The 25,353-nt window shown below is 33.4% G+C and overlaps 3 protein-coding genes across 3 annotated transcripts; all 3 read right to left on the reverse strand.

The window, feature by feature from the left end:
- Positions 1 to 1,981: 1,981 nt before the first annotated feature.
- LOC129871653 (protein ALP1-like) lies at positions 1,982 to 3,781 on the reverse strand. The gene has a single exon (XM_055946608.1). The coding sequence runs from the start codon at positions 3,661 to 3,663 to the stop codon at positions 2,242 to 2,244; it is 1,422 nt and encodes a 473-aa protein (XP_055802583.1). The 5' UTR covers positions 3,664 to 3,781; the 3' UTR covers positions 1,982 to 2,241.
- A 3,071-nt stretch (positions 3,782 to 6,852) lies between these two features.
- Positions 6,853 to 12,834, reverse strand: LOC129870928 (U-box domain-containing protein 34-like). The gene is made up of 9 exons (XM_055945803.1): positions 12,434 to 12,834; positions 11,263 to 11,384; positions 11,058 to 11,173; positions 10,392 to 10,513; positions 10,032 to 10,270; positions 9,762 to 9,863; positions 9,071 to 9,499; positions 7,542 to 8,288; positions 6,853 to 7,435 (listed from the first exon to the last, which is right to left on the reverse strand). The coding sequence occupies exons 1-9, from the start codon at positions 12,633 to 12,635 to the stop codon at positions 7,232 to 7,234; spliced, it is 2,283 nt and encodes a 760-aa protein (XP_055801778.1). The 5' UTR covers positions 12,636 to 12,834; the 3' UTR covers positions 6,853 to 7,231.
- A 4,936-nt stretch (positions 12,835 to 17,770) lies between these two features.
- On the reverse strand, positions 17,771 to 24,134 carry LOC129870770 (lycopene epsilon cyclase, chloroplastic). The gene is made up of 11 exons (XM_055945632.1): positions 23,521 to 24,134; positions 22,635 to 22,806; positions 21,763 to 21,898; positions 21,540 to 21,650; positions 21,362 to 21,464; positions 20,911 to 21,054; positions 20,730 to 20,837; positions 20,544 to 20,640; positions 20,192 to 20,317; positions 19,845 to 19,977; positions 17,771 to 18,161 (listed from the first exon to the last, which is right to left on the reverse strand). The coding sequence occupies exons 1-11, from the start codon at positions 23,803 to 23,805 to the stop codon at positions 17,996 to 17,998; spliced, it is 1,581 nt and encodes a 526-aa protein (XP_055801607.1). The 5' UTR covers positions 23,806 to 24,134; the 3' UTR covers positions 17,771 to 17,995.
- Between the last annotated feature and the right edge of the window lie 1,219 nt (positions 24,135 to 25,353).

Raw genomic sequence — 25,353 nt, forward strand, 5'->3', positions numbered from 1 at the left:
TTCGAGTTGGACCCACGATTTAAACTATTTACCCGTCTGCCCCCTTGTTCAATTCACTGAATCACTGTTTCTTCATCCTTGATACCATTAGAACGTGTATGTATATATATATATTCTGATGGTATCTATAAATATATTGTGATGGTCATGATATCTATACATTCTGATAATATCTATATCCTTTGATGATATCAAATAGTAATTAAATAGTCTTCTCATTGAAACAATGTATGGTGTCACGGAGCAAACACGAAGTAGCAATTTAAAACAGGGAGAATATAAAAATAAGAAAATAGATGCTTATAAATAGTTTCTCTTTATTAATCAAGGATAAATCTACTCTGTTTCACACTTTTCAAGAGCAAATTTAACTTCTTCTTTTTTTCCTTTTCACTTGAAGGAATAGTTTTGGTTTATGTACTTGGGAGTTGGGACCATCTACAAGATAAGAAATGAGGCAGTCAAATGACAGTTGGAATCCTTAAAAAAATATTTCTTTGACTGTCAAAGCAGTTGGTCTATTTTTGGATAATTATCAATTTTAGTCAACTTCAACCAAAATTACATATGTCAGTCTATTCTAGGGTCAACAGATTTTGAGGAAAAAGACAATACTAGTTGTTATATCATCATGATGCAAGCATTACGTGTGGAAAAAATAGACTATCAATTGTTCCACAAAAGAAGTTAACCATTTTTCTTAAAATTAATGTATATTTAGTTTGTTATGGAAGTTATCTACCTATGTAGGTTAAAAAGATAATATATAGATAGACATTTTAATTTAACATGATCTTACTTTGGTTACTCAATATTTTAACTTTAAGAATGTATATTTATACTTCAATTTATCTATATTGTGTCTCGTGGATAGCCAATGTTGGTGTAACACATAAATTTTAGAGATGTTTATTATTTTGTAAGTTGAAATTTTCAGATAGTATAGTAAAGACGAATTAAGGTTTTTAGATGTGCATTCTCAAAAATAAAATATTTAATTGTCAGTTGAGGTCAAATTAAAACATATATTTATGTTATTATGCCTAAGTTAAACTTGTGCATCTTATTATGCCAAGTTGAGATTAAATTAAAGTGTATATGGAAAATCAAACATGTTGAACGATTATTACTAGTTCATTTCACAAGCAGGCAGGGAGCTATTCTTGTCCAAGAGAGTTAATTGGCACCCTTCGTCAGTACTGAAGGTTGATTCTCAAAATTTCTTTATGTCTATTTACTTATTTGTATTTTAAATTTCTTTACTGAAAATTCTGATTGTGTTATTATTCAATCAATTAGAAGTAATTACCTTATAATTGCATAAAGTCAGAGACACTTTCCACAAGTCATGCAGTCAACATGTTGTCGGTTGCAGGTGTCATTTTCTGAAATCCAAACATGAAGCAAGTCAACCTCATTTGCTCCCCTAGTCCTCCAATATGGGCCATGAGACTATTAATGAGGTCAATGAAAATGTTAATTAGTAACTAGGAACTTACAAGATCAAGTTAAAAGTTAGGGTTAGTTACATAAATACAAAACTTTGTACAAATGATGATGTCACAACTCTACTTGCCCATGAGTTTGATTTAAGATTATGCTCATTAATCAGCCTCGATGAGTGCGTGTCGAATCCTCCAGAAGTATTATATTTTTTGAAAGATTCAATATAGATGCGGCAACATTTTAATATATAACAACTTATGCGATGTACTCCCACAAGTGAGATTTGTAGAGGGTGACAACCTTACCCGGATCTTTGATAAGATAATGAGACTATTTCAGATAGATCCTCGACTCATGTAAAAAATAAGTATCGAGAAGAAACACACCAATGAAGAAATCATGCTAAAAACAAAGGAGAAAAGTACAGTGTAAACAACAAATAATAGATTAATTGAAGCATAATCAAAGTAAAATAAACAACTAGTAGTAAGAAAATCGAAAAAATAAGATAGTAGAAAAGTAATAATAACAATACTGATAAGAATAACCACGAGGGAAACTTCCATTTGTTTTTGCCAAATTTCTTTGATAAAGAATTGAGTCCCATCCATGTCCTAAACAATGCAATACTTGAAAATAGAAAAACAAATCTTCTATGAAGATTAATAATAAATTATTCTATAACATGACTTCTATAAGCCATGGAGAAAGAATTACCCCCAAAAAATCACAATATAAAGAACTAGATATTCAACCTCTAAAACATGTTAACACAATCTTGAATTTCCATATTAATCATAAGAAACTAGTCCCTGAGTGATTATGATGTAATAGCTTGTGAGCAATCTGATCTCTAGCCTTCATAGCATTCATTGATCTCACAACATTTTCTGGAACCATTTCATCATCAAACAAATCAAACCTTAATTCTTGACTTAATTCTTCACCTCTCATTTCACAAATATTGTGAAGTGTACAACAAGCCCCAAGAACAACAGGCAAATCTTGAAGTTTCACTTCTGCTCTTTTCTTTAAACAACTCCATCTTGCTTTCAATCTCATAAATGCTTCTTTAGCAACTTTCTGAACATCATTAACTTTCTCATTAAAAGCATGTTGTGTCCAAGTAAGATTCTTGTGAGTAAATGGAACTAAAATCCAATCTGTTAATGGATATCCAGAATTCCCAACGACGTAAATATCATTTAAATTTCCTCTGTTTGCTCTTTCGTAGAGTGCTGATTTTTCCAAGACTTGATCATCTGTCATTGAACCAGGCCATCCAATACAAACATCTGTAAAAATCCCTTTAGGATCAACAACCCCTTGTACTGTAACTGAGTAAGAAGTCTTTTGATTCCTCTCAGTATGTCTTTTGTTGAAATAACTCGCGACACTCTCTTTTGGTGCAATAATTGGTACATGTGTCGTGTACATTGATCCACCCACATTTTGTATCCTCGAAAGGATTTCAAATTCAACTTTAATTTCCTCCATCTTCATGTCATCAGGCCATTGTACGAATTTCGCCATCAACACACTTCTTATAGCTGTGCATACCTCGAGCACGAGCTTATGACAAGTAGATATACCTAACCCAAATCGCCTAGACACTTCACGGAGTGGCTCCCCTGTAGCCAATCTCCAAATGCATACAGCTACACGCTGGCGAACAGGTATCGCCAGACGTAGCATTGTGTCTTTTTTAGTCACTACTGATTCTAATTCACAACATATAAAATCAAATGTAGCTTTACTCATACGAAAATCTTTCTTGAATTCCTCTTCTGGGAAATCAGGACTGTTGCATTGTTCCCACCATGCATTTGATCTGTTTTTCACCCATAATCTCCTCTGCTGTAAAGGTTGCTCAGAAGAAGTATCCTCCTTCTCCTTCTCCTTCTCAGCGGCATTTTCACGAACACGTTTCGTTCCAGATACAACCACATGATCATTCATGTCAAAATCAACTTTTTGTTTCTTGAAATCAAAAAGGGTGTGATTTTCAACTGAATTTGATTCTGGGTATGTTTCATTTTCGAGACCCAGAAATTTATTTAGGATTTCCTCAACTGGGTTGTGATCAAAATCATTAATTTTATTCTTTTTCGACATGGATTGATTATCACAAGGAGGAAGAAAGTCGAGTTCTTGAAGGAAACTGAGGGAGGAATTGTAATCTTCTTGGGTAGGAAATGAGAAAGCAGAGATTTCCATTAAAAAAAACAAGTAAATAATGATTTTTATCTGTGTTTTTTTTTTCAGGTGTGAAAGTATTTGAAGATTTTTCTAAAGTATGAATGAAAGAAGAAAAGTGTGTGAACACACAAAGAAATAATGAATTGAGGACATGAAAATGGAGTAAAATATATAGAGAATTTTAATACACGCGGTGAAGGGTAAGGGGCTGAAGGAATTTACGCGGTGTGAAGGAAGATACTTGTAAGGAGGGGGTTGGGTTGGAGTGAGTGGGTGGGAGGTAAAGTCGACGGTGGATTGGGCATTTTATAAGTGAAATTTCGGGGAGGGTAGAATGTATTCAGATTGTTTTTAACAGATTTTTTATTCAAAAAAGAAGTATGTGATAAAAGATTGTGAGAAAAGAGTAGTAAGTAGTTGAGTGTTGTCATTTTCAATGAGTTTCAAAATGCAACAACATGTAATAATAATACATGATAACTGAATACTACTATTAAGAGAACACGCCATTTTTAATTATGATAGAAGGCTAATAGATAATTAGGTGTTGTCGTTTTCGACCAGTTTCAAGTTTGGAAAAGTGATTGTGTGACTAATTTTTCATGTGAAACTTTCTTCTTTTCACTCATAAAATTTCAAAAATAAAATAAATTTAGTTAAATATATGTCTAAATACACTACAACTATCGAATATCATTTTTAGTTTTTATTCAAATACTACTTTTCTCAAATATCACATTTTATGTCCAAATGTCTACCTAATTTTCAATTAACTAAAAAGTATATTTTGATACATTCATAAAGCAAATAGTATGTGGTAGTATTAAGATTATTTTTTAAATTAAATTACCTTGAACTATAAAGAGTAACATAAAACATAATACATTAATAATTTGAATAATTTACCACTTAATAAATCGTTAAATTTGTGAAGTTTTACGACCTGCAAGCCGAAATATTTCAGAAACAACATTTTTATCTTTTTTAGGTAAAGGTATGATTTGTGTAAACTCTACTTTTCCAATACTCAAATCTATAGGATTACACTGAATATATTGTTATCAAAACTCAAAAGTGTGCATATTAATTAATTAAAATTAAATATACTTAACCAAAGAGTACGAGGACCAAAATCATAATATATATATCTTTGTGGGACTAAAATGCTAATTTTAAGTGAAGGTTTTAATATTAAAAAGAGAAATACGCGGTTGTTAAGAATAAAAGCCATAGAAGGCCACGTTTCGAAATAGGGAAAATGGATTAAGTTAAGCAAACTTGATATGGAAAATTAATAACACTATGAAACTTTTGATAAACAAAAAATAAATTTAATTTAAATTACTTTAAATCTCATGTATTTGGATAAATATTTTAAGTGAAATTGAAAATAGGAAATTTGAAATTAAAGTTGAAACAACAGATGTGTTTGGTACAAAGAAAAATATTTTAAATGAATTTCTAACTTATTTTTTAATGTATGATAAATAAATAAAATAATATTATAATAAAAGAATTTAAACGTAATCTAACAAAACACGGGTGAAATGTGATGGAAGATGGGGTCTCGGGGGTGATAGGAAATGAATAGATATTTTTTTTAAAAGATAGCTGGAGAAATGATTCATTTTGTAATTTTTTCGATAAGACACAATAATATATGTTCACACTACGATTTGTCGGCTATAAATATTTGTATGTTTCCTCAGATTGAGAAAGAATGCAATTTTAACAACACATTTTCACACTGAATAGATTGTGACTTATCTAATAAGCGCAACACAACATGTTCAGACTACGCTTTATTGGCTATAAATACATGTATGTTTCCTCAGACTTTTACTTACGAAACATCTGAAATACTCTCTAAATTTCTGCACATTACTTTCTGCATCAAGCAATAAGTTCTAAGTGTAATTCGATTGATCTTTTGAGTTCATTGAACACTGGCGTTTGAAGTAACATTATACCAATAGCGGGTCTATTCTATCCTAATAGAAAATAATCCTATACTTAATCATGATTAATTAACATATATATATTCATCTTATTATATTATTTAATCATGTTAAATAACTTGCAAATAACGCCCGATGATAATTCCCATTAGCTTTTTACAACCAAAAAGTAGTAAAAACACATTAACATTGGAACAAATAAACAAAAGGGATTTATATCTTAACATTTCTTATTATTAATTACCATGTATTGCTCTTCCTTCTGGTAAGATGTGCACCAAGTTTTTTAAGAAATTATTGACAGATTAAACAATTGATTGTCTGTAGGTCATGAAGGTTAGAATTTTAGCCTATTCAGAATCGTATCTCACTTATGACTCGAGCCCCTTCGAAAGTAGGCCTTCTTCACCTTACGTTTAATCGACGATTGAAAAGGTCCTACATCTGAACCGAATTCTTTCTGGTTAAAGAATCTCGGATTGGTTTGAATAGCCTAGTTTCGTAGCCCCAAGGACCTAAGGAATAGTGAAGTTTCAATAGGGTATTTATGTCCTGGTGCAGGTAGTGGCGTAGCCACATAGAGTGAAGGGTCGTTAGCTAACACTTCTCATTGAAAATAATACAAAGTATAAAGAAAATTATACTATATATACAAGTCAAATTTACTTTTTATATACATATATTACTTTTTATACAAGTCAAATCCAAAACACCCTTAGTAAAATTTTTGGCTTCGCTAATGTTAGAATATGTGGATAGAGAAATCCTGAACAACTTTCTACTTTTATGCTTACAAAAAACTAGAATATATTTCAGAGTCGTTCACAACAACATATTCAGTGTAATCTCACAAATGGGATCTCGAAAGGGTAGAGTGTACAAACCCTATCCTACCTTATAAAATAGAGAAATTGTTTCCAATAAACCCTCGGCTCAAGGAAAAGCAATTCAAAGCCATTCGAAAAAAGAAATGAAAGAAGTGGAGAAGCCATGAAAAAACACTATAGGGAGCATGACAAAGCAGTCTAAAAAAAGGAGCAATAACTACAACAAAACACTACAATAATCGAAGTACAAGAAACAAAGAAATCGAAGGACAAGACACTACAACTAATTAGTATGTACGGAAAAATGAGTCAACGCTCAACTAACTACTAACCTTCTACCGTAATCCATGTCCTCATAACATCCTATCTAAGGTCATGCTCACGGTAAGCTAAAATTGTGTCATGTCATATCTAATCACATATCCTCAATACTTTAGATGTCTACTGCAAGAAATCATGAATCAGAATGTATGGTCTCACTCTTAGAATTATGTTACATTTTATACACATTTTCTACAGGTTTCCTACAATCAGGAACTATACAATACTTCAAAAGATTACAGTTTCTAATGTACACTCAGGTAATGTATATGAACATAACACTTGACGACTTTGCTCTCAAGGCACTTGTGTATACAACAGCCCTATTACTTTTCCTACTTTTCTTGTGGTTTCTCTAGTTTCCTTTTTGGCTTGATATCATCATGAATGTTTTGACCCTTTGCACTGAAAGTACGGTGGAGGTTGGTTGAAGAAATAAGGAAATGCGACGACTCTACCTTGAACTATCCACAGCAATCACTAGTTTTTCTTTATCTGAACGATGCTGAATGTTGATCTCCACTCTTGTATAGCAAGTCGCAATGTGCGGTTTGGTGTGACCAGCTTGTGCTGTAGTCTATGTTTTGTCACTGGTGATACACTGTATCTGTCAAGCCATAACTTTATCGCTCTATGCTCATACGTAAAGCCATCAGCTGCTATCTGTGGATCTTCCATTACTTCCTGCAAAAATATTGCATGATAACAAGAGCAGAAAGCAGAATGAGATGCATGCACAAAAATTGCACTAGAAATGACTAGGTCATCCTCTGGAATTTCCTGTTCTCACCTGAAGGATCGGGCATAAGTACGGAATAGGTGCCTGGATAAGGTTCTTCTCTACATTGGTATGCATGTCAGCATATTCAGAAAGTCTTTTCAGAAGTGGAAGAACTTCAGTCTCGAGGTCAGGTCTCTCTCGGCATCTAAGCTTGCAGCATTTTAGCGCCATCCTAGCTAGCTCCTCTGCTTCAATCAATGGCCAATCAGGAACTGACTTATCAAGTATATCCACCAATGAATTACTATTTACAGCATTTTCGAACTTCATTATAAGGCCATTAGGACGACGAGCAGACAATAATTGAAGTATTATTATTCCAAAAGCATACAGATCAGATTTTGGTCTGAGTGTGCCAGTTCTTTGATACTCGGGATCCATGTAACCAAGGGTGCCAGCAAGAACAGAGTTCCTGTATTCTGTAACATTTTCTGGTACAACGTCTGATATAATCTTTGCTAGACCTACATCTCCTATTTTGCTCACAAAATTTTTGTCCAACAATATATTTCCTGGTTTTAGATCTCTATGAACAATCGGCTCAGGCTTTGAGTTGTGTAGGAATGCAAGAGCACATGCCACTTCAAAAAGTATCCTGATTCGAGAAAACCAGGATAATGGTTTGCTGTTCCATTCCAAAATGTAATCTTCAAGGTTTCCATTCTCCATATACTCATAAACAAGGCAACCATTTTCAGGACAGGCTCCGAGCAGTAAAACAATGTGTGGATGATGTAACTGGCTAAGAACCTCCACCTACAAATGATTACTATTATTTCCACAGAAGTTAAATATATCTGCTATACACGACTACAAGTCTACAATTAGACTTGGGACTAATTATATCCGGTAAACAATCCATATATTCCTGAAACAAATAATAGATCAAATACATTATGTATGCTGTGGAGAGTTTCTAAGAATGCTTATGAATAAACAAATTATTTAACGTGAAGAGAATTAGAAGGACAAATAGAATAGCATGTGCCAATGTGATGGTACGGCATCAAACGGTCAGATTGAAAACCATGTCTAATGTTAATGGTATTTTGAGCCTATCTGATTTATTTTTTTATTTCGAAAAAGAAATAAATTAGTGAGATGACGTCGGTCTACATTGGTGAATTAAACGACTCCTGTTACCAGAGAAGGGACTATACATATTCAAAAAGGTCTTTGATTGGTGACTTCTCAGGAAAAAGGGCAAGGCATGTAAGGTGTGAAGTTGGAAGTCTTGTTATGAGCTTATAATTATACTACAAAGGCATTTGAGACTATAAACTACGGCACCTAGGAATACAAAAGGGGATTGTTCCTCTCTTATTAATTGATATGGTAAACTCCATCCCCCTACCAAAGAGTCAATAGAGGCCCTTTTTTTCACTTTGCTCCGTGGTGACTCGAACCTCCAACTTCTTGGTTGAGAAGGTGGAGGGGTCTTTCCACTACACACTGTGTAACTTTTCAGTGCCAGGAGGCATGTCTAAAATTGCATAACTTGAAATGAAAGAGAAAACAACTAAAGCTTGAAGAAACACCTCTTTTAGAAATTCCTCTTTCTTTGCTGATGCATTGGAATGAAGAACTTTGATGGCAACAGGGGTGTGATCAAGCTCGCCTTTGTAAACTTTCCCGGATGCCCCTTCACCAATCATCTTAGACTCGGAAAAGTAATCGGTTGCAACCTCAATCTCTCCTCTAGTAAACCTTCTATACCTGCCATCAGATGATAATAGTGCATCAACAATTTTCTTTTTTTCTAGGGACTGCTGAAGAGCCTTCAACTCTGCTATCTGCCTCTCATAAACCTCTTTGGAAAGCAATTTTCTTGCCATCTCAACTTCCTTCTCAGCTTCAATATGCTTCTCCTTCTCTTCAGCAGCAATTTTCCTTAGATTTTCTTCTCTTTTCTTGGCAAAATTCACTTTCTCAGACTCTTCAAGGTATTGCGAAGAAAATAACTGGACCTGAAAGACAGTGTGCAAGGTAATGTCAGAGCTTGCTGGTAGAAGTGGACAGGTTCCTGATGGGAGGCATCAGTGTCTTGCTTACTAGAGTTACCATATCTCACTAATGTTCTAAAGCCATTAACATTGACATGGAACTAAGCTAGATTATCGAGATCTTGATTCTAATCAGTAGCATATATTAGTTGTTTCCAGTATGTAAGACAAGCACTTCCAGATTACCAAATGATTTGAGGTAAAGTAAACAGATAAAGAGCTTTACCTTGTTCCGGGCATGGGTCAGGTCCTCACATGCTTGATTGTACATTGCTAAAGTATCCTGTAATTCTAGGCGCAACCTCTCTACTTCATCCTGAATGTCTAACTGCACATAAACAGAAATGCCATGATAAAAGTACCACATCAACATCAACATATATAGATTTTATTCTACTAAATAATGTTATACTTTAAAATGACATTTTAAAGATAAAAAAATGAAAATTTTACGAGGAACTTGAAGAAACACATTAGAGAAAAGCTATCAAGTCACCTGTTCTGAGTAAGTGGAAGAATGACATCCCTTGACTGCCTCCAGACCAGTGGTCACATCTTCCAGATTTCGATTAGTTCTGTGTTGAGGACTGACATAACTAGAAGAGTTCCCATGGACAAATTCTAGAGAATTCAGATGGTTAGCTGCAACCGACGATGATCTGTTATCAAAAATACTTTCTGCAGAGGCAGAAGATGCACTGGATTGTTGTTTATTGATTGTACAAAGGCCACCTTCTGTTTCACAGTATACAAGCACTTATTAGAAGTAAGAAGCTGCTTATACCTGAACGGCAGAACAGAGAGAACTTTAGGAAGTAAGACAAATGATTGAGAGACCAAAAGATTTTCAATGTACCAGCAGCCAACAAGGGATTTAACGAATTTGTCATAAGCTTATTTGAGGACACCACATAAACATCACAACAATCTGGAGCATGCTTGAGGATAATTGATGGCACACTTGATCCCATCAGCTTCCTAGTAAAAATTGATCTAAGGTTTAGCACAACTAGCGACTGGAAATCAGATATCCCCACCAAATCATGGAAAAATTACTTTATTCTACCAAAAATATCATCATCAGAAAAGGTCAAGTTGCAGCCAGAGATTAGAGAGCCTAGTACTCTAAAAAGAAAACATGACTGCTAAATGGACATTAAGCGACATTTAGAATTATGAAGTACAATTTGGGTAACAAATCTTCGGACATCCCAAAAAGAATATGAGGTGCTTTCATTAGTCATAGATAGTATCACCGCTGCGAGTTCGAGCCCTGTCAGTCCCGACGGATTCAATGAATATATTAATTCATTTTTCCATTTTCTCTTGATGAAATTTAATATTAGAAAAACAAGGCCTTGATATTATTACAAATGGAAAACTCCTACCAGCAAATATAATGTGTGAATAGTGATAAATCAATATCCAAGTCATCTTGATCCTACATACCTGGCAAAGTAACTGGGAGAGAAAGAACCCAGGACTAAACATTTAATCCCAGAGTCATCTTGATCCTACATACCTGGCAAAGTAACCGGGAGAGAAAGAACCCAAGACTAAACATTTAATCCCAGAGTCATTTACATATTTTAGGAGCACTGTTGCAGGATTATTCCCTTCCAGCACCAAAGTCTCAACCTACAGGAAGTTCAGACATAAATACACCTGAAAATTTAACTTACTTCAACAAACCAAAACACAAAGGAGGAGAAGAAAAAAAAGCTTACATTTTTTCTTTTGCATAAAATCTTAAATGGGATAAAGATTTCTTCACATTTAGCCCTCTTATCCCCTGTATAGAGTTTCACCACATTGGCCTCAAGCCCATCAACAGGAATGTACTCTCCTGCTATAATATTGATCAGACATAGACATTATTACCAAACAGACAAAACAAAAAAAATTAGCAACTTGTACATTCAAACTAAAACTAGGAATTCAGCCTCAACTACCTCACAAAAATCCAATCAATCAGCTCACTTTCATGAAAAAGCAAAGCAATTCAAAGGTAATATCTTTCTCCTTGAACAATTAAGAAGTACACATATTTGAATTTCCTTCCCAACATACTACTCAATCAATCAACTAATCCCAATCAACAATTAGTTTGGATATGCCATATGAATACTATATCCATTCCGCTCTTTTCCAGCCAATAGTGATAAATAAGCTTGTCTTATTTTGAGGAACATTAGGAGTTCTCTAATTTACACGTTTGGACTTATTTTTATTTTATCTTTTGCTTTTTTCAAGTTTTATTTTTCAAAAACCTGTTTGGTTATACATTGTGTTAATTTTTCACTCCAAACCATTTTTTTGTACCTATGGTATCCGGGCAGCCTGCACGAACCTCACCTAATTTCACGGAATACCTGCCCCTCCCATTGGCAACAGACCCACTGGCAACAGATACCAGATAACTCTATCTACCAAAACTGGGAAAGACGGTAAGGAATCACCTAGTATTTCCATCTCTGCTAGATTTTGACATGGTCTCAACCTACTTCCTTGACCACTAGGCCACATGCAACCCCTACTACTCCTAGCATTAGTATGAGTTCGTTGATCACGTAAAGGCAATCCATCTTGATCACGAATTCCACGATAACATGAAATCAAAATTAACTTCTCCTACTCAATTCCCAATGAACAACATGATCTTGACCTATCATTTGTTCAATTTAGGTGCTAATTTTTCACTCCAAACTTGGAAAAAAAGTTTTTAACAAAATTCTCTCACTAACATTTTACCAAGTGAAATGCATGTCCAATCACAACATAACTTCAAATACTATTTTTTTTCTTCCCAAAACACTCAATTCTTACCTATATTTCTCACAATAGACTATAATACTAACATATAATTTTCAAATAAAAGTACTATGCAAGAGAATTTACATGGAGTTGGAATTGTAGTGATTATAGGCATCACATGAATGAAAACAAAGCGATTCGCTTTAGGCAACAGCTTCTCCACAGCCCATTTCACCGCACGTTGACTTCCTCTCCCTTCATCACTCTTAACTGCTACCGCCACCGTTATATTCGCCGTCGCCAGCGCCGGAGAACCACCAGTATCTCCGTCAACCTTCACTTTCATTTTTCTCCAAACAGAGAGTGAGAAGAAAAATATTTTTTGGAGACTTTTGGGGTTAATTTTCAGTTATTTAAAAAGTTTGACATTTGGGCCATCAGATGGATTGGGTCGTTATAACACGGCCCAAAAGACGTGCAATGGTCATTCTGGGCCCACTTTGTCTAGATTCAACATTAATATTGTTTTTTTATAAAATCACTTCATTGTCAACCAAAATTAAAAAAGAAGGATCTTAATATTTTTAATCCTTGAGTTGAGGGTTCCTTGGAAAAAGTCTTTACCTTTCTGAGACAAGGCTAAATTTTGTGTATGCTCTACCCTTTCTAAATTCAGTTATGAGATTTCACTAGGTATATTATTGTTGTTGTAATAGTTTATAACGATCGGCGATGTATATTTCGTATATAATTAACATATAATGTATACGTATTTAGTGAGAACAAGGTATACAATAATTAAACTGACGAAATTTGTACAAAAAAAAATATATTGGTTTTTTTTTTCATTGTAGGTTATATGGGGATGCAATATTACGGCGTAAAAATCATTTAAAAACAATTAATAAGTGCACCTAATAGTATCATCTCGTAGTCGATAAAGTGAAAATAAAATAATATCAAAATTTAAGTTATCTAATATTTATATTACTTGGAGAATACAACTATATAAGTATGCGATAAATAGTTGATTTTGTACGAACTAACTCGATCACACACACATAGAGAGAGACGAAAGAGAATCTAAAAAATATACTTTGGTACATTAATTTATTGATTGTTTTTTGGTTGATTGATTCTTGAAGAGATAAGGAAATAGACAATGATAGAAATTTATGTTTGCTTTCATTTCTTGCTATGCTAGTTTAAATAATTGCACTTGAACTTAAATACAATTTTCCAATATTAAATACAAAATACAAAATAATGAACTCACCAATTAAGGCACATAAAAAGTGAAATGTTTTCCCTTTTATATTTCTCATCATTGACTTTGAGACCAACTAATTTTCTCATGATCTAGGAAATGAATAATCCTTAAAGGAAAGTCAAAGAGAAGATGTCACATACTATATACTAGTGTCCAACATACAATAATAAATTAATAATAATACTGAATCAAAATAATTTGTTAAAATACATGAAAAATGCTTCTTTTAAATGGCTTATATAAACTTTTTAAAAAATAAATAAATAAATGAAATGAATGCTTCAAACTTGAACAGCTCACATTCATGCACTACTAATTAACTTCTATATACATGGTACTGACCTGATAAAATAATTATTACACTAGCAGATTATCTGAAAGAAAATCATGAATAATAACAATATATTCATATAAGTGAAAATGGTAAAAACAAAGTAGGTGACTTAAGACAAATTAAAAAAAACTAACAATATAATAAAATTTACATATATTTGTCAATATATAAAAATCAAATTCAAGATGTACAATATCGTACATATATAAAACTCAACAAACAGTTAAGTGTGAGCTTAGTTTTTTAAGGAGGAAGGATTGGTGTGTGACAGATAGAGAGCGAGCACGCAAAGCTTTAAGCATGGAATTTCCATTCTAGACTATGTGTGCTCACTCTCTTCTGTCACTTTTTCTTAATTTCTCGATAAGTGAAGTGAACTTATTTTGTTATCTGTAATAAATATAAGATAGAAACAACAAAAATGAACCTAACACATGACTAAGCTCCTGTTATGTGTGCGAGGTTTAAAGAAGGCCGAATGGATCATATTTTAATCAGTTATACACAATTTTATGTTATATTTTTGCAAATGATTATTTTTACGAGTTTAAATTTATAATCCTAATCTTACCATAAAAAACTCTTACCATTGTGCCAAAACTATATATCCTTCTTTCTTTGTGACCTATATATAGAGCTATATAAAGTTAGAAGAAGACATCTACTACTTTTTGCTTCTATATATGATGAATGATATGTTCCAACTTGGAGGTTTATATAGAAGGTTAAAAGTGATACTTCCTCTTCCTTTTCATATTCTTTTTCCTCTCTTTTTTAGTTTTCAATTAATTAAATAGTTTAAGTTATAAATTCCGTCACTATAAAAAAAATATCATCATAATACCATAAAAAAGATATTTATAGGCAAATTCTCTTGAAATGTGGAATATAATAATAATAATAATAATAATAATAATAATAATAATAATAATAATAATAATAATAATAATAATAATAATAATAAGGTGATTTGATGATTTATAAAAATTTCTTATGTATATCTAAATTAAATTCTTAATTGAATACTAACAACCTGAACTTTCTCGTTTCATATTAGTATATTACTTGTCCATATTAATAAAAATATTTATCTCAAATTATTTGTTGATTTAAATCAATATAGGATTAATAAGAACTTTTCCATTTTGTCCTTAAACTGAATTCTTGTTGAATTATTAAATATCGTAAAAATTCCAAAAAAATATCCTCCATTGTGAATTTTGATATTGATGAATAAGACACATAAATAAAATTTATTAAAATAATAATAATAATAAATTAATAAAAATATCATTCTTATTTATTATTGGAATGGAGGGATTATTAAATGGTTATAAATAAGAGAATTTATGCATTGATTTCAGTTATCTGACGTGTGTATCTGTCTAATTATTCTTTAAATCTTTTTGTTTATTTTTAATCCAATCATACTAATCTAGAATCAGGGAAGCATTTTCAGTATTGTTTACTAATCACTTTCACTAATGCTAATTAAAAGTTTTATTTTTTTAATCCTTCCTTTTAACAGCACTAATTAACTACTTTGGAATCACTTGATGTGGTTGCAAGTTAGTCCGTGTATTGTTGTGTATTTCTTGAATTCAGAGTGCCTTACAAGTTAGTCCGTGTATTGAGCCGAGGGTCTTTCGGAAACAGCCGTCCTACATTGGTAGGAGTCAGGTCTGCATACACTCTACCCTCCCCAGACCCCACGATGTGGGATTTCACTGGGTTGTTGTTGTTGTTGTTGTTACAAGTAAATGAAGTAGACTATTTATAGGTTACTATGTTGAGAACTAAGCCAATCACCGCGTGCCATGTGGCGATGCCATCCAATTTCCACTGTCAGCCAATATTCTGGCTTTTTTCATGACGCCTCATAGCCTTGATATGCTTTTCCAAATACAAATTTAAGATGGTCATGATCGGTATGGCTTAAACATATATTTTTCATTTATTTATTGGTTCAGAACTGTTTTTGCCGTTAAAAATGGCTTTTTTATACCATTGTCACTAACAATTTCTATTTTTTTTTTCAGTATTCACTATCAACTAAGAATTCGTTACATAATTATTATTTTTTGCTTGATTATATATTATGTCAATTTTCGTGAAAAATTAATTCTTAATGACTTTTCAAGTGAACAAAATTCTCTTGCAAAACTTCAATAGATTTCAACTTTTAAATATATATATTTTTTCAAATATCACTAAATTCATGTCCAAACGTCTGCTAAAAAGAATGTTCTTTCTCCTCCATGGAAGACAGTTCACCAATAAAAGTTCGACAGACATTCAGCAATATTATGTTCCAAGAGCTTTATTATCCAATTAATATTTAATTTCACTAATTAATTAATCACAAAGCACATATGCTATATAGCTTTGCATTAAACAAAACTATTTTTACAAGAACCATTAAAACTGAGCATATTAATCTACTAGAGAGCATTGTTATTATGATGACCCATTTTTTTTTACCCGATGTCCGAAGTCCGCATTGAAATTCCGACTAAATTCATATCGCATACTGCAGAACTCATTCGAAGATAACGCTCCCAACAGGTATTATTTATTATGACCTCATATAGTTTTACAATACAACATTCATTAGAATATAGTATTAATTACTATTCCCTCCTTCTCAATTATGTGGCACTTTTTGCTTTTCAAAATTAACTTTGACTAATTCTTAAAACTTATCAGATTAGATCAACTTAATATTTTAAATTTAAATATTTAAAAACTATATAAAAATACTATAAGTTGAAATTAAAATTATTAGTCAAAATTTACATAAATCGAATCTCAAAAAAAGGAAAGGTGTCATATAAATTGACACGCATATATATATATATATATATATATATATATATATATTCTCAAATATATTTTTATCCTTTATATAACCTTATTTTTGAGCTCAGTTGCATTCCCAAGAATAAGATCTAGCAACAGCACAATGTTTAGTGATCAAGAATAAGATCTAGCAACAGCACAATGTTTTGTGATTGGTACCTTTATGAATACATATTATTGGTGTGTCAATATAATGAAGTTCTAGAATTCTTTTCCATAACTATTGGAGTGTTTATAAAGTAAGATGTTATATAAAGTAAAGTTTAGACAAATTACTTTCTTGATTTATTAAATATCTTATTTCAAGGGGTGTGCAAAAATTAGAATGACAATTAGCTCATGAAAATATGATTTGGTCAATCTTGTCAACCCGCTTATTTATTGGTTCAATCCCTCAATATTACTAATTAAAATTACTTGCAATTACCTTTTAAGTGACTTGATTGTATAAATATTTTTCGCTATTAATGCATAGAACTTAAATTCATTAATAAAAACCTATCAAGATACAACTCTCCCGCAATATGGCACTCTCCTTCTAGAGTTAGAGAAGTGAGTGATAGAGGGGATATAAGTAGTCTAGTCGAGTCGTCTGTCGAGTTGATATTTTGCACTCGATTTTTATACCAAATTCAAATAATTCAAGTCATGTGTCTATGTGTTGCATATAAACTTGAGTTAATGGTAAGAAATACACCTGAAGTATCACTGTTTCGTGAGTTTCACACCCTAACTATCAATTGTTCCTTTTTCTGCTAGAAGTATCACCGTCTATGTATTAAAACACACCTCGAAGCTGACTAGGCCAACTATCAAATATTCTCTTTTCCTAACTAAACTATCACCATCTACTCAACTAGGTGAGTGTGTGTTTTAATACACAGACGGTGATAGTACAGGTAGAAAAGGGATCAACTGATTGAGATGTGAAACTAGAGAAAAGTGATAGTTCAGATGTGTTTTTTACCATTGTATCTGTAAACTTTTATCACTTAACCACCATATAACTTATCCACAATCAGAAAACTCATCACTCATTTATTGATACTACTAAATAGAGTTTAATAGATCAATACATCTTGGACAAAAAGAAGCAGATACAAAAATTGCAGCTGTGCAACTTATTTAAGCATTTTAACCTAGTGAAAACGTTATATACAAGGCCTCGAGAGACCGCGATTTCTCTTATGCATCTGAAGTAATGAGGCCTCTGATTCAACAACTATTGCAGGAGGAATTTGTTCTAAAATGTAAGATAAGTTGTTATCATTGTTGCACCAGTAGGATCAGATAAAAGATGTCTGATTAGGCCTTTTCTCATGTCATTTGGTGCAATAATAAACATGTAGAAGGCAAACAACATGAGGTCTGCTGAAGAAAGACTTGAACCAAGAAATCCGTGCCACATCCTGAAATAATAACGCTTCTCGTTACCGAAAGATGTAACTTATATACACTGACAGTTTAAAGAATTTTTACACTATCAGTATTTTCTGTTAGTAAACTGTATAGTAAAATATTAAAACAGTAATAATAGTTTCTTCAAATAAAAGATAGAAACTGAAAATAAGAACAGTGTCAGAAAAATTATGTAAGAACAAAAAAATCGAGCCCATTGAATGTACAATGTTTCTTATTTTCAGTTTCTGTCTTTTATTTTCAGAAACTATTATTACTGTTTTTAATATTTTACTATACAGTTTACTAACAATCTTAAGGAAATTATTTCCCTCAACGTACCCGAGGTTTTGAAATCTTTTCTCCCAGGATAGAATGATTTACTCACTAGAATAGCGGTATAGCAAATTATGGTGACTGCGAACCACTCGAAGGCTATAACACACGAATTTTAGGAAGTGCAGAGAAGAAGAAGAAGAAGAAGATTGTTTTTCAGAAATTTTCATATGGAACAATTCTGAGGATCAACAGTAATATATAGCCTGTTTGCAGCTTTTCAAAGAAGGTTGCAATCTTTCTGAAAAATTCTACCTGTTGGGAAAAGGTTTGCAACTTTTCAGAAAAGGTTGCAATCTTTCAGAAAATTCCGTTGGAAAAATCGGTTGGGAAATGTTTTAAATTAATCCGGGAAAGAAAGAAAAAGAAAGGTCCAAAAAGATTATCAATCCGAATCGAGCGACGACGACGGCGTAAGGGGAGCCCTCTTCTTGACCCTTTAGCAACATGAAGGGGTGCTTCTACTTTTAAGTAGGAGACTTTTTCTTTCCACCGCCTATGTGGGACAAATGCTTATTTCATAAAGCAAGAGGGAACAACTCATTTTTCCCTCCACTTCTTTTCCCTCCATTTTCCATTCAACCTATTAATTAAACCCAACATTTTCTAACATGTAGGATGTTGCCTGCCTCACTTTCGATGTTGCTAATCCTAACTTATTATGAACGATTACATGTAGTTATCTTTCAAGTGGTTTCTCATTAGTACTGAAATTACAACATTCTCATTATTCTAACTGGAACCGTCTTTTGTATTTGAAAAAGATTTTAACTTAAATACACTGATAATCTTTCAAGTGATCTGATTTCTCATTAGCACAGAAATTACAACATTCTCACTATTCAAACAAAAAGTATCTTCTGTATTTGAAAAGGATTAACTCATATATGCTGACAGTTTAAAGAGTTCTTATGCTAGTAGTGCATTTTTAACTGTCACTAGGAAGTTGTCTTCCTTATTTTCTATGTTACTGATCCAACTTATATTAGAATGGAAAAGAGATGTAACTCCATTCCTTAGGACTCGGTAGTCAATCCTATTTCCGATATATCGAGGCAGTTGAGTTATGAATTCGATTTTGACCATTATTTTCGTATCTGTAATAGTGTGAAAAGAAGGCACGGCTCTGAGTTGTTCAAGAATAATGGCGTTGAGTTTCTCGACCCTTTAATCAGAGGATTATTCAGTTATATTTCTGAATGGGGCGGGGAAGAGATATAACTTGAACGGTCACATGTATTTATCTTTTCGGTGGTTTGATTTGTGTAAAAGCTATTAGTGTATAGAATTTAAACTCATTCAAAAATGATGTCATATCATCAAAGATAATGGGGTGAAGGAGCAAGATCAAGCCATACCATTTTGGCACACGGAAGAATGCACGAAAAAATGACCTTATCCCCTCAATATCCAGCTGCAATATCAGAGCCAGTCCAAATAAGAAAAATGATCTTTGTCGTTTTCGTTCTTGTGGCCAAAGAGTGTTCCAAGCTGAATAAAAGATGAACACTTGCTTAGTTCAGAAGGGTCAGAATCTATGTTGGTTGGACTCTCCAGAAATGTCGTCGACTGTGTCAGATTCACTAAAAAAGCACTACTTTTGGAGGATCCAACACGCGCTCAACGGCATTTTTGAAGAGTCCAAGCAACATAGGTTGAAATGATAGCAATGCAATCAAGAACGGCGGAAATGTATTTCATGTACCTTGAGTTGAAATACTCGGGGTTCTTGAACTCGTAAGCATGTTCTTGGTATGATTTTGTCGTAAAATATTTGCAAGTACAGAGGCGCATTTTGGAGCTTCAGACAGTGATCTAACAACTGAATAACCTGTTTATGCAGTAGAGGAAGTTTCAGAAAGCATTGCATTTTAAGAACAACATATTAAGGTCACAGGTTCGGGCTGTGGAAATAGCCTTTTGCAAAAATGCAGAGTAAGGCTGCGTACAATAGACCCTTATGTTCTAGATCCCCGAACTCAGCTCATAGTGAGAGCTTAGTGAATCGGACTGCCGTTTGTTTATATTAAGAGTAATGTATTTTCTTCTCTTATTACCTGTGGCTGGATGAACCATGCTAGCAGCAGCACCAAATGCAAGTGTTTTTTGCTCAGTATTTGGCAAAGATCCACCAACCGGTATGTAAGACCATTCCTGCGTATAATTTCACTAATGTCATGGTTGTCGTTCTCTAGACTAAAAACAAAAATTGCACATAATGAAAGGTGGATTGGATGGATTACCTCCTCGTAAATTTCTTTAATTCTTACACCGAGGGTGTTCAATCGTAACATCAGTTTTTTCTTTAACAGATCAAACGGCATTGCATCTTTTGAAGCCAAACAAGTTTCCTACAGATACGTCCTTTTATTAGTCACACATAGCCAAAGTAGTAAAGTTTGGAGCATATTACCAAAAACTAACCTCGAAAAAGACTCGTGTTGGAGACATGGGCATGGCATAGAGAAATGTTGGATATTTAGCTTCTAAAGATTGAGCGTCGTGTCTGACATAGTCTCTATAATCCATGAAAACCATCAGGCTCGGGTCATATGGATTGTTATCGACCTAAAATTCAAAAAACAAGAAACAATGATACAATTACAAAACCAACCAAGTTTAGATGTCATAATATAGCAGTAGCTATCCGATGAATAGGAAGTCCGATTCTAAGTTAACAATAGAAACAGAATGCCAAACTGAATGCATATATCCTAGACGAGCAGCAATCTGTTAAACCGGAAAACTAGTAAGGATAGACCAAGAAAAGGAAAAATGCAACAATTTGCTATCATAAACTTGTGACGTTAAAGTATTCGAGTGCATGACATGCAAAAACTTCAGAATAACTCGATGTTCGATGATCTTTCTCTACCTCAACTTCCACTCCATAAGCTGTTTGAACAGAAACTCTGGGACCTCCCAACTCATACTGCAAGAACTTCCCCGAGGCTGCTCCCGATGCAACAGTTACAAACCTGTTATTGTAAATTAGAAGTTTCAGAATGAGGAATCAGTTAAAATTTGAAGTCTGCAAAGTGACAAAACTATACCTGCAGGGAATCACAACATCGCCCTCGCACTCTACAAGACTGTGGCCACTTGTGGCATCAACTATCCTATCCACTTTCGAGTTTAGATATAACACACCTGCCTCCACACACCTAGGAAGATTAATGTGAATTACACCTTTAAGGAAAATAAAATGATGAAACATTTTGTAAAGAATAAATTAACGACTCGTAAGACATAAGGAACAAGTTCAGTGAATTTAACCTTTTCAGCAACTCCTCGTGCAGTAAATGGCGACTAACTCTTCCATAAGCACGACCAATAAGAATAGGATCAGCATCATCAAGATATACAATGGTATCCCGCCAAACATGTTCAATGCAGGCTTGAAGCCCAAGATCTGAAAAAATGAAAGTATAAACATCATTTGAAAGACTAATTCGAGTATCAAAAACCTCAAAACCAATAATGACAGGTCCCGTGTTCATGCATGTAATTAAAATAAAGTGATTCTTCAAGTATCATCATCTTAATTCTATTCAATTGTCACTCAACCAAGGTTAATTATTTCCCGATATCACCAAGTCTTCCTGTTGTTGGACCATTGATACCCCGTGACTTGTTTTTGAGATACTTCTGTAATTTCCGGTTATTCTTTATTACCACTTTTGTTCAGATTATTTTGCATTCTTGATCCATTTACTCATTTGGTTCTTGAAGAGAATTATGATGAAGTTTTCGACTCTTTGAACTACTAAAATATACCACATATTCAAATTCCCTTGCATACATATTTTCTTGTGATTACCATCACACTTTGTTTTCTATGACCCTTCTTAATACTTAACTATTAATGAAAGATAAACGCGAGGGTCTAATCATTTTAAATTAGATTAAGATAAAGGATCATATTATGTCTGAGAAATTAACAATCACTAGGAATCTCAAGTAGACAAATTGCTAAAAAGGGAGAATGTAAGTTCAATGTGCTCTTATCTAATTGCTTCAAGAAATCTCTTAGTAATAAGCCTACATGAAAAAGTCTGATTAAGGTCCGGAAAATAAGATATCCTCTTTTGTGAAAGTATATGTAGACACAAAAAGACTCTTCATGAAAATAAAATAAAGATTACAACCTTTGAACTCGTCCTCCCATACACCATAGTTGTTTGTGAAAGGAAGATCAGGCCCAACGAGCCCCACGTTCAACCCCAATTTAGCTGACTCCGCAGCAAGAGCAAGACCAGCAGGACCACAGCCAATAACCACTAAATCCAGTACAGTTTGTCCAGCTGATATTTGTCGCAACTGCAAGCTGAGATAGTATGATGAACAAAGCAATATAGGTTGCTGCAGCATAACAACAACAACAACATACCCAATATAATCTCAAAATTGGGGTGTGAGGAGGGAGGATGTATGCAGACCTTACCCCTACCTTTGTGAGGTAGAGAGACTATTTCCGAAAGACCCTGATAGAAACCAAAGTTTCATATTGGATAAAAGAGATAGAATCTCGTATCTCCAGAATAATCTTTCTGCATATAAAAGATATATTACAAAATACCTATACATTACTGGATCTATTATTTATACAATAGCTAACTATAACTACTTCATAACCATTTAGTATAAAGACACATAACTTCCGGTAACCATAAGGAACTGTCAAATAACTCCTAATAACCATAAACTTCCAGGAATTTGAGAAGATACAGATCACTATCTTCTCCTATATTTCTTCGCTTCTTCCTCTTTAAATAAGTACAGAAGATACGTGGCTTATCAAACCCTCGGCTCAAAAGGGAAGAATCCGACAGGACAATAAAGTAGCAAGATACGAAACAAATGCAGCAACATATAGCAATACACGAAGAATAAAAAACTACAAAATAACTAAATAATACTACTAAAAGGATAAGAATGTCACTCCATCTAAGTTCATGTCTCGATAAGCTGAGTGAAACGACTACTATATAACTTAAATTTATTTACATATGAGGGACCAAGAAAGTCAATCACCTTATCAGAAAGCTTAGATTGCTGATCCATATCTTTTTTCTGCTGCATTTGAACAAAAACAAGCTGTGAACCACCAGCTTTTATATAATCTTCTTCATCAGCAAAATCTTCTTTATCAACTACACAACTCTCACTTCCACTACTAATATTACACTTCACTTTCATACTCATAGGCCAAAAAGATTGCTTTTTTCTTGGCATAACTCTCCTCCCTCCTAATGGTTTCAATCTCGGACGCGTAAAAACCGCCATTGCTCCAAAGTTTTGAGCTCCAACACACTCCATTTTCAAGTATATGCCCTTTCTCTAGCTCCTTTGTTGTTGTTTTTTCCTTCAAAAATGTTCAAAATCTGAGATCTTTTTTCATTATTTTGGTCAATTGGGTGTTTGAAAATTGAGAAATCTTGAAGAAATTTGCAAGAATTGAAGATTAATTTGAAGTGTATTGTGTGAATTTTGCTGGTTTTTTTGGATGGACAAGAGGAGAAAACAGAGAGAATAAGGTATATGGATAGGGAGGAGGGAAGTTTTTTGCTGATGTGTACAATTGAAATGACACGTGGATGGATTTGATTTGCTGGAGTTATTTCGTCTTGACAATAATTCACACTCTTTTTTTGAATTTTTGTTTTTAACACACCATCCTTTCTACCCAGAAATAATATAGAGAATATGGTGAGTAACAAGGTAACAGTGCAAAGGCTATTAGAAAGAAGTCGAAAATAACAGCAAAATCATGTATTAGGCGAAGCACATTAAACAATATACGAGAGTAGATCATTGAAAACAAAAATAAACAATGATATAATCAAAAATAAGAACTATAATAATATAACTAGAGCCCGTTTGGATGGGCTTAAAAAAAATAATTTTTATGTATGAAGTATTTTTAGAACTTTGAAGTGCTGAAAGTTATTTTAATAAATAAGCAGTTGAGTGTTTGGATAAAAGTGCTTATGCTGAAGAAATGAGAAAAGTGGCGTGAATTTTAGGGTTAAAAGAATAAAAATGGTAGTTTGAGAATTTAGTTAAAATATAAAGGATATAAAAGCAATTTTTATGGTCAAAGAAAATGGCTTTAAGCACTTAGAAAAAAAATTAGAAATCCTAACTTTTTATTTTTGACTGACTTTAAGAACTTTATGGCTTAAAGTTAGCATTAGGCAAACACCACAATAAGCTAAAAAGGGCTTATAAGTTGGTTTGACCAACTTATAAGCCCATCCAAACGGACTCCTAGTATCATGGCAAAAATAAGTTATTCTAAGCAAGACAACACTGCACTACCTACTAATCTTTTTTCTAATACGTGTCCTTTACACCCTCTTATCTAAGGTCATGTCATCGGTAACCTAAAGTTCGTCATATCTTGTCTTATCACTTCTCTCCAATGCTTCTTTGGTCTACCTCTGTCTCTCCTCGTATCCTCTATAGCCAACCTCGCGCACCTCCTTACTGGTGCGTCTACGCATCTTTTTTTCACATGTCCAGACCATCTCAGTCTCGCTTCCCTCATCTTGTCCACTACATAAACCACTCCCACCTTATCTAGGATATCCTCATTTCTAATCTTATCACTTCTAATATGACCATACATTCACCTTAGCATCCTCATTTTCACAGCAATACCCTGTATCATACAATAATGTCGATCTAACTACCACTTTATAAAACTTACCTTTGAGTTTTGACGGTACCTTTTTATTGCACAGGACTCTAGAGGCAAGCCTCCACTTCATCCACACCGCACCAATATGATGTGTGATATCATCGTCGATGTCCCCACTCTCCTGGATTATAGCCAAAATACTTGAATCTGCCTTTGTTAGGGAT

Source organism: Solanum dulcamara, chromosome 10, assembly GCF_947179165.1.
Source record: "Solanum dulcamara chromosome 10, daSolDulc1.2, whole genome shotgun sequence".
Lineage (NCBI taxonomy): Eukaryota > Viridiplantae > Streptophyta > Magnoliopsida > Solanales > Solanaceae > Solanum > Solanum dulcamara.